Source organism: Lethenteron reissneri, chromosome 2 (assembly GCF_015708825.2).
Source record: "Lethenteron reissneri isolate LAM-NWPU_2019-01 chromosome 2, ASM1570882v1, whole genome shotgun sequence".
In the NCBI taxonomy this organism is placed as follows: domain Eukaryota; kingdom Metazoa; phylum Chordata; class Hyperoartia; order Petromyzontiformes; family Petromyzontidae; genus Lethenteron; species Lethenteron reissneri.
The window spans coordinates 11,472,378-11,488,454 of record NC_083780.1 but is presented as its reverse complement, the minus strand read 5'-3'; the positions used below and the strand labels follow the sequence as shown (position 1 = coordinate 11,488,454).

The following is a 16,077-nucleotide window of genomic DNA, read 5'->3' as shown; positions in this document are numbered from 1 at the left end:
TGTAACTTTGCCCCCGAAACGTCGTGATGTATTTTATTTTATACCTACGTGACTTTACCGAAAGAACCAAAGAGTAAGATATATTCATTTTTTGGAAGATATATTTCGCTTCTTGAAGAAGTAACCACCCGCTCCTTCCGGAAGAAATATTCCTTTTCTGGAAGCTAATATTCCCGATCCGGAAAAAAATATTCCTTTTCTGGAAGTTAATATCCTCCCTTTCCGGAAAATAAGTTCCCTTTCTTTCTGGAACATCCCACACTTCTGGAATGTTTTATAATTTTCGGGAAGATATCTTCCTTTTATGGAAGATACATTCCTCTTTTGGAAGCGGAAGATGCATTTCCCTTCTGGAAGAAATCTTCCTATTCTGGAATAGGTTTCAATATTTGGAAGAACATTCCTCTTCTGGAAGATGTCTTCTTGCTATCTTTCGATATCTGGATGTCCGGCGTTTTTTTTAACGTTCTGCCTCTTCTGCGCAATGCAGATCCACGCGCAGCAATGCAGATCCACGGATTATAAGACCTCCCCCCCCCCAAGACTCGTGCCAAATGTCAATAAAGTTGTACAGATACGGCCACTCACACAGCCACCGCTGGCGCATTTATAAGACGCACCCCAAGTCTCGCTTTAAAACACACGGGGTGGTGGTGGTGGGGTGCATCTGAAAATCCGTGGGAGGAATCTCAAGTAACGTAGGTAAAAAAATTACTAAAAATAATAGAAATAAAATACATTTTATTTCCAAAATAAAATTAAAAATTACTACAATAATAGAAATAAAATAATAAATTTAATGTATTATTTTATTTTAAATAATACATTTTATTTTATTTCTATTATTACTTTTAGTAAAAAATTTTTTTTATTTTTTACCTACGTGACTTTACCGAAAAAACCTAAGAGTATGAATCCTTGCAGTCACGAAAGCTTCAAATCTAGAAGGAATCTGAAGCACCACAACGCCGTGTCCGAGGGGATGGAAACTCGAGCAGCTCAGCAGCACAGACGCGGTCACTCACGAACCTACTTGCTGTACTAGCCGCCACAACGCCGCGGGCCAGCGAGACCGCGAGCCTCACAAAATCTCCCGGTGGACCCACCAACCCCTTGGCGGCCTCTTCTGAAGAATTTCGATTTAAAGCTTTCGTGACTGCAGGGATTATGTTTTATTTTTATTATTTTCTTCCCTTCTATGTGACTTTACCGAAAGAACCAAGAAGATCTCCTTAACAAGTTGGCGTGCTGCGGTGGCGGTCCACTCTCCTCGTCGTCTTCTTGATCTCGAACTCGTCCACAACAACAGCCCGTGGGAGCAATGCTTGCCGGGCTCAACGACTGCCCGGAGTGGCCTTGTGGTTGACACGGATGTGTAAAAGCACTTGCAAGTTGACTTAAAGCGTTCGTGACTGCAGGAATTCGTATTCTTTGGGTCTTTCGGTAAAGTCACGTGGATATAGGCTTAAAGAAAATAACAAAAAACTACGTTTCGATCGCAACACAAGTGGTCGTCATCAAAACTAGCATCGATACGTCGTAGTTTTTTGTTATTTTATTTGAACCTATATCAACGTGACTTTAGCGAAAGACCCAAAGAATACACTTGCAAGTGTTGATGCGGCGGAACAGATATGAAGATGATATTGTCCGCTTATTTTGTCTAATGTTTTAAGTCTCAAGCCCTGTGCGTTCCATTTTTTTTTTTCATTAAAATGTCGACGCATGCGCTCCGGTGTTAATGTCACTCCATCACAAATTACTATTTTGTCGTGAACCAACACTGCAAATTCATAAACCACAAACCTAATTTGCTCACTGTACAAGAAAAGCCACACACAGCCCCAATACCTAACCAGGAGGGTCCCGTTACATCGGGATATTTGGTCATCACCAATGACATCTGTACTGTTCGTAGCGACGAGAGGTAAGTGGAGATTCCAGAGGAACTCCATGCAGAACAGGAGGGGAGAGAGAATACAAACTCCACAGAGACAGGCGCCCGAGACAGGAATTGAACGCGCGTATATTCCTTGCTGTGCGTCACGAGCCATTCCATTGCCACCGTGCTACCAACACCGGCAACCCCAAGACGCTAACTGAAGCAGACGCAATCAAAGTGGTTCGAGCTGGGAAAGTTTTATTTCTATTTGGACAATTACTCACAGCTTAAACTGAGGGTGCACAAGCTTCATGCCACATTAAGACTTCAATCACAACTGTACTTTAATATAAACAGAGCACTTTAAACATCCTGCAGGGAAGACAAGCCAATAAAACATGTTTCTCTTGTATCGTCCGTTCCTAGGCTGCGCATTACAATGCTGGCTGACGCGAGTTTCAAGCCGAGTTAATGATAAAACAAGATAATTTAAAGTTCAAGCGCAGGCTTTCCATTCCGGCACTTGTACTACGACTTGCATTTGTTATGCGCCTAGGGGGAGACCACTGATGGAAGCTGTCCCTGTGCAATCTAAGGTGAACACAGCACTGGCCAGTAGAGGGCGATGTTGCAATTAGTTTCTTTTTCTCTCCAAATTTAACAGTAATTTCAGATTTAGTTTTCTTCAAATTTGGTCAACAACGCTGGCAAGACATGGCCTACTCTTTTTGGAATAGCGTCACGGGGGATCTCTGGCGTCCACTGCGATGCAGAGAAGTTGCGGAGCAGGATTCACACCGCAAGTATTAACCAGGGTGGCACCTGGGCTCCAGCCGCAAAGCCTCGGCAAAACAAGCGGTGAACGCACCACCGCCCAGGCACGATGTCACTGCGCCTCACTTCGTAAATTTGCCCAGAGGTGGAGTCCCCAGTGCCCTAGTTGCTACCCGACTGTTTTATAGAATACAACGCAAAAGCAAGCTGCGTTAGCGAGTGCTCCGATATAGATTCACTTAAGCTCACCCTCCCCCCGCGTTCATGTCGCTTCCTCGTAACCCTTTTACTGCTACGGTCACAGTAATTTTTAGCATGAGCTTCACGCCTTGATGATGACGACGACGATGATGACCAAGTGAATCTGCCGAAAGGGACCGTGTGAAAATGAGTGACAACATCTCTACCAGGCCACAGGACTTTCCCAATGGACGTCGGACGTACAGGAGGTTGGGCAACGCGTTTGCGCATGCGCTAAGCCGTGTCCCTGCGATGAAACTTGTGCACAGACAGTCGTGAAATGCGTGGGAGGCCTGGCGGTTCACACGCACGCTCAGCAGGGCATGTTGTCCTGCTTGCGTTTCCTGCAAAACAAACACAAAATGAATGAGGCCTCAAATCCCAAATTTGTGTCCGCATGAAAAGCACATTTTATATACAGCAGTCCCTCGGGTTAACGGTGACATCGGTTAACGGTTTTTCGGTGAACGTTTCGCCTTCCATAGGACCCCGTGGTTTGGACTAACGTAGACAATTTTGGCCAATCCGAGCAATTGTAAGTGGGGCTAAGCCATGTCCCTCAGCCGTTTGTGAGCATATTATTGGTTCTTTCGGTAAAGTCACGTAAAAGGGAAATAATAAAATAATATTAATATAAAACAATAAAAATTCTCACGACGTTTCGACTGCAACACAAGCAATCGTCATCAGGTGAGCATTTAGACCTCGAATGGCTTTGTTAACATTACGTTTTCTGTTTTGGCAGTGGAAAAGCAGCTCTCTTGGAGACTTGGTGATGATTACGTATTTCTCAACTTATAAGTGAATTCGATTAAAAGTTATTTCGGTTAACAACAGTAGTTTTCGTGCAACGGATTGAAACGGTTAACCCAGGGACTACTGTATGTATAGAAAAAAACATTTGAATATCCCAGCAGCCGCACGGCTTTCTGGGAGTGCATCTTATCAGCAGCATCTCAGTGGTGCTGCCTTGGGAGTCCAGCACGTTCAACAGTTGTTGCGGAGTTATTTTGCCGTGGTGGAAAAGGAGCCCAGCCAGCAGACAGTAGTACGATTATGATTATCGCTACGATTGTTATCATGATTATTATTGCTCCGAGCCACCCACCTGGGCGCTGCCTTGAGGATGTTGTCGACACGCAGGATCATCTCGGCCGCCTCGGAGGCGCTCAGCAGAACCTGCCTCTTCACCAGGTACGACTCGGTGATGCCCAGCGCCACCATGTCCCCGACCGCTCCCTCCTGCATGTCTGCGCACGCGGTCGGATTCGTCAACGGCCGACGCACCTAGCCTGGCGCTTCCGCTCGGCGTTGAATTACGAGAGTGTGCTTTTGCATCCAGGAAAGCCACACAGCGAGGAGTCGTAGGCACCCTTTGTCAGGAGGGTCCTGCCGCCGCATTGGGTTTTCATTTGGGAGAAGTTTCCAGCCGATTAACGACAGGAAGAGAAGTTTCGTGACATCTGTGCGGCGGTCCACCAACTCTTGCCCCCACCCCCCCACCCCCCCGCCGGGTCACACGCGACCAGCCACGGCGTCCTCGCGACAGCGCGCCGCGCACACGGGCCTGGCGCAAGCGCCGCGTGCGTTGCCGTCCGCGGCCGCTGGGTGGCGAAGGGCGCGTTTGGTTTGTGGGGCGTGCACTTACTCAGCCCGTACGTCTTCTTGCCCTCGCTGTGCGCCGCGCGCATCTGGGACACCAGCTCGGCGCTGTCGTAGCCAGCGTTGTCTGCGATGATCGTGGGCAGCTGCACACACGCACACACGCACACACACACACAAAGGTCCCCCCCGCACGGCTTATAACGGAACGTTGGGGGGCGAGTGTGCGGTGAAGCACGCCGCTATGCTCGCGTTTTTTTGCTTTTAAAATGTTACAAATCGCACGTGAAAAGGTTTATTTCGTAATGTGGCTTTTCGATACGAATTCATAAAATATGCCCCCCTGTTGTGGACCTTGTCAGCAAAAACGCTTTGTTATGGGAACAAAAAGACAACCAATACTGTGCCAGATATTGAACCGAGGCACAGCTATTTCGGTGAGAATGTTATCGTTTTATTTTATTATTTTCCTTCTACGTGACTTTACCGAAAGAACCAAGAATATGGTCAACCGTCTGTTCTGCAGAGCTAAGAGACGTGGCTTCCACTTTTATAACCCAACGTGATTTTTAATTTGTTAAAACTCTGTAACACGCACGCACACACTCCGGCACACACAAAACAAGCATCACCTTATATAAACACAAAGACCCCCCGTGTAGCCTTAACAGACTGTAGGGGCAAGTGCTGTTAGCGAGCACCTACGAAGGCCGGAACGGTACACGAGGGGGTGGGTGGCCAGCACCACGCCCGACCGCCTTTGTCTCCCAAGTGGCGATGTTTACACACCGCACCAGGTACTCATTTGAGGCTGAGTCGACCTAGGGGAGGCCCGGGACCGGTTCAGATAATCGTCACTGGTGTTGGCAGTGAGCGGGAATCGAACCCGTGTCGCCGGGTTCATAGCGCAGCGCGCTAACTGCTACACCACCGCTCCCCACTATATAACACAAATACACGCGCGCACACCAGTGATACAACCTCGCTATTTTAACGTTGCGCCAGTGCGCAAACTCACAACGCCGGAGCTTTCAACCCACGCGTGCCACTTCTCAGGCCGTCAGCTGTTCTGCCCGTCATCTCGACTGCGTCCAATTTAACGTGCGGTTGTGTTGGTGGGTGTTTGTATGCATTGGGGAGCCGTCGTGGAGCGGTTAGCGCGTCGCGCTACGAACCCGGCGACCCGAGTACGATTCCCGCTCACTGCCAACACCCAGTGACGAATATATGAACCGGTGCTGGGCCTCCCCTAGGTCGACTCAGCCTCAAATGAGTACCTGGTGCGGTGCGTGTAACATCGCCACTGGGGAGACAAAGGCGGCTGGGCGTGATGCTGGCCACGCACCCCCTCGTGTGCAGTGCTAGCCTTCATAGGTGCTCGCTAACAGCACTTGCCCTCTTAAGGCTATACGGGGGATCGTGGCCTTTGTGTGGGTGTGTAGTGTTGGCCACCGACCCCCTCGCGTGCTGTGCCGGCCTTCATCGGTGCTGCTCGCAAACAGGAATTTTCCCAAACAGCCTCTTGTTTGGGGGCAATGTGGGGGATCTATTGGCGATGGTGGTTGATGGCAGCGACCGTGATGACGACGATGACGACGATGTTGAAAGCGGGGAAGGTCTCACCATGCGAAGAGCTTTGGCAAACGACTCCATCGCCACCGCCTCCTTGCCGGGAGTCTTGGCTGCCTCGATCGACACCACGTTGGCCATGAGCATCTCGGAGCAACCTGCGCCGCCGCACGCAACAACGCAGAGCGGGGGGGGGGGGGGGGGGGCGGGCACCCTCGAATTTAATAACGATATTTAATAACGACAACAACAACGATGTCAACTTGTAACGTGACCCCGCTGCTGCACAGTGTGTTTGCTCATCGAGAGAGGAGCCACAGACGAGGAGCGGGAAGGTAGCAGCCACGCAGCGAGGAGCCGGCACTACCAGCAATTGCCCGAGCTCTGCGTTCCTCTATATATATTAACATGTTATCGGCCAATTAAAACCCGTGCGTGCGAGGGGGAAACACTCTATCCCACACAGACTGGAGAGGTGGAGTCAACATTTTTGCTGACCCGCCAGGGAGAAGGCTCCTCCTTGCCACCCCACGGGAAGGGAGTTTCGCGACATCTGTGCGGTAATCCACCAACCCTCGTGATCTCCACATTTACAAGCACTGCTTTGGCCAGTGGAAATAATCAACCAGGCAGGGTGTTTGACTGTAATGTTAGCTGACTCTCTGTGTTGTATTGCATTATATTTCTAAGTTTACTAGGTTTTTTTCTCTTTCATTTATACCTGATGATGATTGCTTGTGTTGCAATCGAAACGTCGTGCGCAATTATTTAATTTATTATTTTCTCTTTATACGTGACTTTACCGAAAGAACCGAAGAGAAATGAAAACCCCCAACGCTGTTCCGGATACTGCAGAGATGAACACACGGACAGATTGACACGACGCGGTGAGAAAGACACACAGACGAACATAATTTTGCCCGGGCAGAGCAATTACGTAGCCAGTCGGTTCTCCAATCATCGTTGGCACCCATCAGCCAGTGTACACTTTGCACGAACGTTTTCCCCAAAGCCGACACAAACCCGCAGCAGACAGCCGTGCACACATGCAGTGAACACGTTCTGCCACTGGATGGCGACAGACACAAGCCAACGAGCGGTTTTCAAGGTCTACAATGCTCCTGCGTGTGCACATGTATGCGTGTCTGTCTGCGAGGAGAGGTGGCGGCCTCGGTTAGCACGCAGTGCTACAAAAACCCGGCGACCCGAGTTCGACCACCGCTCACGGCCAATGCCGGCGGACGATTATCCGAACCGGTCCTGGTTCTCCCCTAGATTGACTCGGCCTCAAATGAATACCTGGTGCGGTGTGTAAACATCGTCACATGGGAGGCAAAGGTGGGCAGGCGTGGTGCTGGCCACCCACCCCCTTGTATGCCGTGCTGGCCTTCTTAGACGTTCGCTAACGGCACTTGCCCCAAGAGCCTGTTAAGGCTATAGGGGGGATCTTTGTCTTGTGTACGTGTACCGACGCCATTATTATCGCATGAATAACACATTCATAACCTGGTCGGCTATTTCGATTTAAAGCTTTCGTGACTGCAGGGATTCATCTTCTTGGTTCTTTCGGTAAAGTCACGTAGAAGGGAAATAATAAAATGATAAAAATTAAACATAATAAATTCAGACTGTCTTTCCGACAGACCTGTTCTTCACCTGAGGACGACGGCTGCTTGCGTTGTGGCCGAAACGTCGTGAGAATTGTATTTTATTATGTAAATTATTTATTATTTATTATTCCCCTTCTACGTGACTTTACCGAAAGAACCAAGAAGATGGTCGGCTATTGTGCAGTGTGTATTGGCGGTGATAAAGGAACGTAAACATTTCTGATTTTGGATTTGCTCGATATTAATTGGCGATTTCACTAGACTTATGTATGCCATGTGAAGAAGGGCCATTGCGCTAAACATCACCGATCATAAACTCTTTCACTTCAAGGCCAACGCGTTATTGACTAAAGCGTTAATGACTGTCGGATGTGAGGACATTTAACATTACGTCACCCGGTGCCACGCGCGATGCCACTTACACCAGTGACGTCACTTCCTGTGGCACTACATCCACGACACACCAATGACCGTGACGGAACGCAAGCGACGTCACTTACGGTGAGCTCACTATTGGGATGAATCCGAAACGAAACATTCTCAGATCAAATTTCGATTTAAAGCTTTCGTGACTGCAGGGATCCTCAGGTGAGGACGGCTGCTTGCGTTGTGGCCGAAACGTCGTGAGAATTGTATTTTATTATGTTTTAATTTTATTATTTTATTACTTCCCTTCTACGTGACTTTACCGAAAGAACCAAGAAGATTCTCAGATCACCCAACATTTCACATCGAGGCCCAATTTTCTGATTTTGCAGACTAGTCCAAAAACGGGGAGCATATCCCTCGTCGTATATTCGTCGAATATACGTCTGCGTAACATCGTGCGCATTACAAATTGCATTGCCAGCATCATAAATGACATCTTTGATCCAGGAATGCGTCGCCGAGTCTCAAGACTCCCCGCTTTTTGAGGAGGGTGCTGCCACGTGCGGAGAGAACTCGGGACAAACGACCCACCACGACGATCAAATCCCTGCAGCAACACCTCCTCCGAGGGTAGCGCGCAACCAACGGACTTGACACCCCAATTTAAATGAACAGAACGTTTTGGATTTGCCACCTTCATGAAAGGTAATAAAAAAAAAAGTGGCACCAAGCCGTTTGAAACTAGGGCCCCGTGTTCTACATATAAAATAAATAGAGATGAAAAAACACGAAATGCGTGTATTCGTTAAAACGCGGCGCGTATACTCAGCCAGGTGATGAATTAACAAAAAAACGGTAAAAATTTAATTGGCATTGTGTGTGTGGAGAAACCAAAGTAGGGCACGCGAGAAAAAAAAATCTTGCGAGTGCTGCTGCTTTAATTACCGCCGCGAAACACATTCGTTTGAATAACGGGGCCATTTATTTCGGGATCTCATTTGGCACGATCTGTTGACACGTTCCCAAGGACGTCACGTGTCGTGCCATTAAAAAAACTAAAATCTGTGATCGCTCCCGCAGCCAACCGGGGTTCGAATCCGGGTTCGGGCCACTGCCTGCGATCCAAGCAGGAATTTCTCGAGGGTAAGCGAGTTGAAGTTGTCGGCCCAGTCACCGGTGACTGCACAGCTATTTAAGGCCAGAACAATGTAACGGGCTTTGGCCGAAACATATCGAAGCTGAAGGATTACAACACAAATGTAACAACTGGGACCACACGCAGCAGCAGCAGCAGCAACGTCACCCCTCCGCTATCGCGAAGCACTCGGCAGGACCCTCCTGAGGAGGAGCCATCAGACTCCCCGGGTCGAGGCATGTCACGGTAGCGGTGCGTCACCTCCGCCGTAGACCGTCTTGGTGTCCTTCACCATCTGGTAGAGCACGCAGAGCGCATCGTGCAGTGAGCGCTCCGCCTCGTCCAGGATCTGCTGGGTGGCACCACGCAGCACCACTGTGCACGCCTCCCCTACTCGCCGAGACACCGCACACACGGGGGGGGGGCGGGGCGGTGGTGGTGGTGGGTGAGCACTGCACTACTCGCACACACACACACCTAAGAAAGTGGTGCACGTGAGCATTGCCCGACTCCCCTACGTACGCAAATGTACCACCGCCAAATCGCCACTGCCACCACCGGTGAACATACATCATCACCGCACCACCACCGCGACATCGCTACCACCTCAATATTATCAGCGGCACCGTCGCATTTCTACCAACATCACCGCGGCCATATTGGCACCACGCTCCCACCGCCACATTAGCACCACGCCCCCACCATGACCACCACATTAGCACCACACCATCGCCATATTGGCACCACAGCCCCACATGCCTCACCCATCTGCACGCCGGAGAAGTGGAGCAGCTTGTCCTCTCCGATCATCACCTCCTCGATGAGCTTGCACTCGCCCAGCTTCACCAACTCGGGGTGGTCGAACGTGCTGCAGATCTCTCCTCCTGCGGACAGCGGACAGCACTCGCGATTAGAACTGGGCTACCGGAGTAGTTGAGTCCTTGTGAGTGGAGCTGGGCTATCAGGCAAAGTCCCATCGGTGAACTCCTCCGGCAGGCAAGGCTGCGTTGGCTGGGTCATGTAGCCCGCATGCCCAGCCACCGCATGCCTAAAACAGCTTTTGTTCTGGCGGATCGAGGGGGCTAAATGGGCGCGGCACGGGCTAGAGAAGAGATGGAGTGATGTGGTACAGGAGGATGTGGAGCTGAGTGGACTTGCCGATGACTGGTACCAGCGGTGTCAAGATCGGCCTCTGTGGAGGAGGCTCGTGAAGGACGCTACTGGGCAGTTGGAGGCAGTCGCCCTCCAACAACAACGGAGGGCGGAGGAGCGACGCTCACAACAACGAGCGGAGCGCCGGGTGGTTGAGGCCTTGTGAGTGGAGCTGGACTAACGGAGAAGCTGAGTCCTTGTAAAGGTCAAACACTCTCAACGGCCAAACTGGATGGGACCGTCTTTTAAGCCGTGCTCAGTTAAATACGGCCAGGGTGGCTCGCAATTGGAAGGTTGCGAGTTCAATTAATGGTTGGGGGAGTGTTAAGTGGTTCACTCGGTCCTTCAGCCCTCCGTTCTGAGGTCGACGGAAAGTGGAATTTCCAACGCCGGCTGCTCAGGGCTCGAAATGGGTGCCGAGCGGCGCCTTGAATGCCGATTCGCGGGCAAAGTCACCGTGACTCTTTGAAAGTAATTTGGCGAGCCGGTTAAACAACGGCAAACCTGGCGCGTGGCCGTTGGCGCTGGCGTCTGGCGCGTGGGCAAGGTGACCCGGCACGACGACGCGACACTCCGGACTCGGGCGAGCGCCAACAGCGACCGTGAGCTTTAGTGAAACGCGTCGCTCCGTGTGGCAGCCAGACGCTCGATCCCTCCCCCCCCCTGCCCTTCGCACCCCCCCCCCACTGCACAACCACCTCCCACAAGGGGAGAGGGTCAGACGCGCACCTTACGTAACGCCACAGCACGCACGGAAAAACACCGCCACTTATTTTGCGTTTGCCGTGCGGCTTTCAGAGTACAAGGCGCAGCCCTGCAATTGCCCGCGCAAAGCGCCACCGCTATGCGAATGATAAAAAGAACGCTCTTTTTACCAGTCAAAATTAAGCTGCTGCTGAAATGAGCATTGAGGCATCGTGCGCTTTACCTTGTCCACAGCCGTGAGCACAGCGGTGGAAATTCCACATTGCTGAGTCTCCCCATCGACCTAACCCGCTGCTATTTTATCAACCCCCGGACGGGCGATTGACCGAGTCAACCAGGACTCGGATCCTCAAACTTCCCATCACGAGCCACTCTTCGCTCGCTCGTTTGCTCGCTCGCTCATTTACCCACGCACTCTCCCGCCGGGTCACGCTGGACCCGTGAACAACCGATCGGCTCTGTAGACAAAAAAAAATACCCCCGACGCACACAAAACGCTTTCGCTCGGTTGCACGGCAACGCAAGCCGCCGCCCGCCCGCCCTCCCTATCAGCACCGCCGCCGCCGACGAGCGTTTGAAACTTTTTATCGGGGGACATCTCCGCCTGAAAAACCGTCCCTCGACGGGCCTGACATTTGGCTTCAAGGGCGCGTGACTCTCGCACTCCGTCGTATCCGCGCGGAATACAGAACGGCTCGCGCCCAGCGCCACAACAAAGACAAAGGTCCCCCGCGTAGCCTGAAGTGGGGGGGGGGGCAAGCGCTGTTTGCGAGCAGGCAAGAGAGAGGGGGAAAATCTCGAGAGGATATTTTTTTCCTCCAACTCTTCCACAGCTGGATGAAGGCCTTCCCGGCATCGGCAACACGCCGTGTACAGGAGAGCAAACAACTGGCACCGACCGTGGCAATGTGGAATTTCCACCAGTGCCTTAAAGTCACGTACGGAGTTTGGGCACCTCCTCCTATCGGGGAGCCACCGTACCACCGATTGGCTCCTGCCCCACCACGACGGACAAGAGGAACGCTCCCCGCTTAGACGCAAAGGGGCTTTACCTGTGACGAGAGCCAGCCGTTCCACACCCTCGAAGTCTGCGTGCTCAATGGCCATGACCCCTGCGTCGGCGAACAGCTGCTCGGGGTAGTTGTAGATGAGTTGCCTGGAGGAAGGGAAACACAAGCCGCGGGGTGTAAATTTTTTTTTAAACAAATCGGACGATTAAAAATAATCTAACGCCTCGAGTTTCTAACATCTCCGTCACTATGTTAGCACCACAACCACCACATTAGCACCACATCTCCACCACCACCACACACCTATCACCACCACCACCACATTAGCACCACACCCCCATCACCACCACTACCACATTAGCACCACACCGCAACAATCACCACCATCACCACCACCACCACATTAACACCACACCCCCATCACCACCACCACATTAACACCACACCCCCATCACCACCACCACCACCCCATTAGCACCACACCACCACCATCACCACCACCACCACATTAGCACCACACCGCCACCATCACCACCACCCCCACCACCACATTAGCACCACACCACCACCATCACCACCACCACCACATTAGCACCACACCCCCATCACCACCACCACCACCACATGAGCACCACACCGCCACCATCACCACCACCCCAACGCCGACTCTGTTGCGAGTGGTTGCTGCGGGCCGCTGCCAACGTGACTAGCGGGCTAACTGGGTAAAAGGGATTTTTCGTGTAAAAACCAAAACCATTGCATTGAGACGGCGGAAGAAGAAGCTCGGAAGACGTTTGATGAGCGACGGTGACACCGCAAATACAGACGACTCGGAACTTTTAAGATCGCTCTAACTTCAGAGTTTGTGCTCCTGTAAAAGTAATTATTTTGCCAGAATATTGTTGAATCCTAGAGAATATATAACAAACAAAAAGCTCACAATACAATGCCTTGTCTGTACGTTAAACTTCTTTCGCACAGTACGAAAGACAACCGTGCTAACCGGAGGTGCGGTCTTGGCATTCTATGACGACATAAAAAAGCAGATTCCTCTCAATCCTCCGAGTACCGGAGGACGGCGAGAAGACCGTGACCCTGAACACCTGCCACCTCTCGCAGTCTCGTGACGACACAATCCGCTCGGCACCGGCTCCATCTCTGCGGCGGACCCGCCCCCCTCCTTTGGCCGCGACTCCACGTAACAAAATCGACCGCCAGCCATCACCGTTAGCCCTTCTCCATGACGCACCTCGCCCTCGAACAAACTTTCGTTCCACCAGCAGCAGCGGTGTGAGCAAGCGATTGCAGGGCTGCGCCTTTACCGTTCGCGGTATTGGTCAAGGAGCACACGAATAAAATAAAATAAATCCATGAAACGGAAAATATAAATATCTACGTAATAGGCGACATTGTGGGCAACGGTCCTATTTTATATTTGCGTGCTATGGCGCAAGTTGTGCTGTGAAGAAGGGACATTTCCCGAGACGTCACCGATTAGACATTCTTTCCGTTGACGGCAACAGTGTTCCTGAAGAAATGCGTCGAGTTTGAATGTTTGTGCCGAGCGCTGGTAACGTGCATCCACCCGCACTCGTCCGCACATCGACTACGCGCGCATCCGCTCTTCCACACCCACCGCGCCCCACCTCGCGCCCGCCCCCCGCTAGTTTCCATATTTCCATCAGAACGCCCCCAACGGGATTGGTTGCGGAAGGAAGTGAGTGGATGGGCGGGCGGCAGGGAATCATTTTTAAATAATCTACATCACGTCGCGGCTCCGTGCCTTAAGAGGCTCGCGCTCTGGACGCTGGGGTTGCTGGAGCGGAAAATGAAAGAGCCTCCCCAACCCCCCCCTCCCCCCCTCCTCCTCCTCCTCGTCTCACTGGCACCGTGGGACACTGTACGCGAGCGCCGGCCTTGCAGACTGCACGAGGCCGGCTAGGCAAGCGCCCGGATTGCATTTGGGCGAGTTGCGATTTGTGAGATTTGTGAGATTTCTGAACTTGCAGCGACCGGGTTCTTCCGTTTTGTGGTTTTGGGTGTCCGGCACGCTCACGGGTGCAATCACGCGGTGACTCGGAGAGAGGTGGGGGGGGGGACGTGTCGATTAGAGAACACGCGAAGGCTCGTGACACCATACCCAACCTGGCCATTGAGAACGGTAAACGGGGGTTGGGATTAGGCGAGACGCGTCACGGCCACGAGGGACGATGGAACGACGAGGGACGATGGAACGATGACGGTCGAGACCGAGATCGGAGCGGCGGCCAAGGAACGGAACGCGTCCGAGGGGACGCCCAACCGCGGAGGAGACAGAGAGGTGAAACTCACTATGAGACATCTCCTTTACCAGTGGCAAAATATAGTAATAGGTTTTTACCCTTTCAACTGGTACAAACTGCTTGTGTTGTGGTTATTGCAAACATGATGCCTTGTATAAAGGTGTCAGTTTTTGTACCAGTTGAAAGGGTAAAAACCTATTACTATATTTTGCCACTGGTAAAGGAGGTCTCATAGTGTAAATGTTTACCCCGAGCTCTCAATACTCTGATAGTGCACTGTGTTTGAGTTGTACGCCTTTTGGCGTCATCTGGTCCAACACCAATGGAGACTAGGCTCTAAGAAAAGCTGTCTCGGGTGTGGACCAATCAACTTCAAGGACAGTGCATATCATTATCATAATTGTTTCCTTTTGTTTGCATTTTGACTGCTTGTGTTGTGGTTATTGCAAACATGATGCCTTGTATAAAGGTGTCAGTTTTTGTACCAGTTGAACGGGTGAAAATCAGTTTGTGTGCAGGCGCCGGGCGGACGCTTCGATCGCAGGATTGCGAGAGTTGGTGGCGGAGTTGGGGAGAACTTCACATCAAACAGTGGACTGATCGTGGCCGACGATCTTCGGTACGATGGGCACACACGGCGTCACCGCGGACGTTGCTCTGGTATCACTCATTACCCATCGGCCGTGATATATCCACTGACTGCTGGATGAAGGTCTCCCCCCCCCCCCCCCCCGAGCCAAGCGAGATGATGGGCGGGCAGTACAGAGTGGAGCCGTGCAAGGGAAGAAGCAGAAGGAGAAGTGAGGTGGATCAGCATTGTGGTGAGTGATTGGGAGGATGAATGGGTGGGTGGGTGAGTGGGTGAATGAGTGGGTGAATGAGTGGGTGGATGAGTGGGTGGATAGATGAGTGGGTGAATGAGTGGGTGAATCAGTGGATGAATGAGTGGGTAGATGGATGAGTGGGTGAATGAGTGGGTGGATGGGTGGGTGGATGAGTGGGTGAATGAGTGGGTGGATGAGTGGGTGAATGAGTGGGTGAATGAGTGGGTGAATGAGTGGATGAATGAGTGGGTGAATGAGTGGGTGAATGAGTGGGTGGATGAATGAGTGGGTGAATGAGTGGGTGGATGGATGGGTGAAGAATGAGTGGGTGGGTGAATGAGCAGGTGAATGGGTGGGCGAGTGTGAGAGTGTTGTTGCGAGCTGAAGTGTTGTGGTGGTGGTGGTTGAACAGAGTGTGGTGGCTGAGACAGAACTGACGGTCTCTGCTGGAGGCCCGGGTTCTCAACGTGGTTGGAACAGGAGCCACGGCAGGAGGGAAGTGCAAGCAGGACTGACTTGCACGCGTGGATTTAAAAAAAATATATATAAAAAATCAAGGGATACGCAACCGGTCAATTAATTCTCCGCCGCACGATATTATATCCATTCGGGCTCCTTAATAATGTAACTGATTCATCGCCTTCACCGTCGGCTCCGAATATTCCAAACGTGAACCATTTATAGTGCGCGCAAAATACTCATGGCGGTGATTCAAAGGCATGAACCAGAGAGAGAGAGAGAGAGCAGATGCAGAGAAACTCAAGCGTTCCAGACTTCACGATGACGACCTACATTTAAGCCGCGCAGCGTATGTGATACAAGACGCACAATGCAACGGGCTCCACTAATTTGGCAAACACAGCGCAGTGTTCCCTGCACAGCACCGAGGAGAGACTTGTTAACTTTAAAGGCTCATTCCCCAA

General features: G+C 51.5%; 1 protein-coding gene across 1 annotated transcript in view; it reads right to left on the bottom strand.

Moving 5' to 3' along the window:
* Positions 1–2,123: 2,123 nt before the first annotated feature.
* The window catches only part of CCT2 (chaperonin containing TCP1 subunit 2), a 44,111-nt gene continuing 30,157 nt past the window's right edge, over positions 2,124–16,077 (bottom strand). The window contains exons 10-16 of the mRNA XM_061552954.1: positions 12,091–12,194; positions 9,946–10,065; positions 9,443–9,571; positions 6,122–6,225; positions 4,545–4,644; positions 4,005–4,146; positions 2,124–3,240 (exon numbers count right to left, since the gene is read on the bottom strand). Of these exons, the coding sequence (XP_061408938.1) occupies positions 3,210–3,240; positions 4,005–4,146; positions 4,545–4,644; positions 6,122–6,225; positions 9,443–9,571; positions 9,946–10,065; positions 12,091–12,194 (730 nt within the window). The 3' untranslated portion in view covers positions 2,124–3,209. The remainder of the gene's footprint in view (positions 3,241–4,004; positions 4,147–4,544; positions 4,645–6,121; positions 6,226–9,442; positions 9,572–9,945; positions 10,066–12,090; positions 12,195–16,077) is intronic.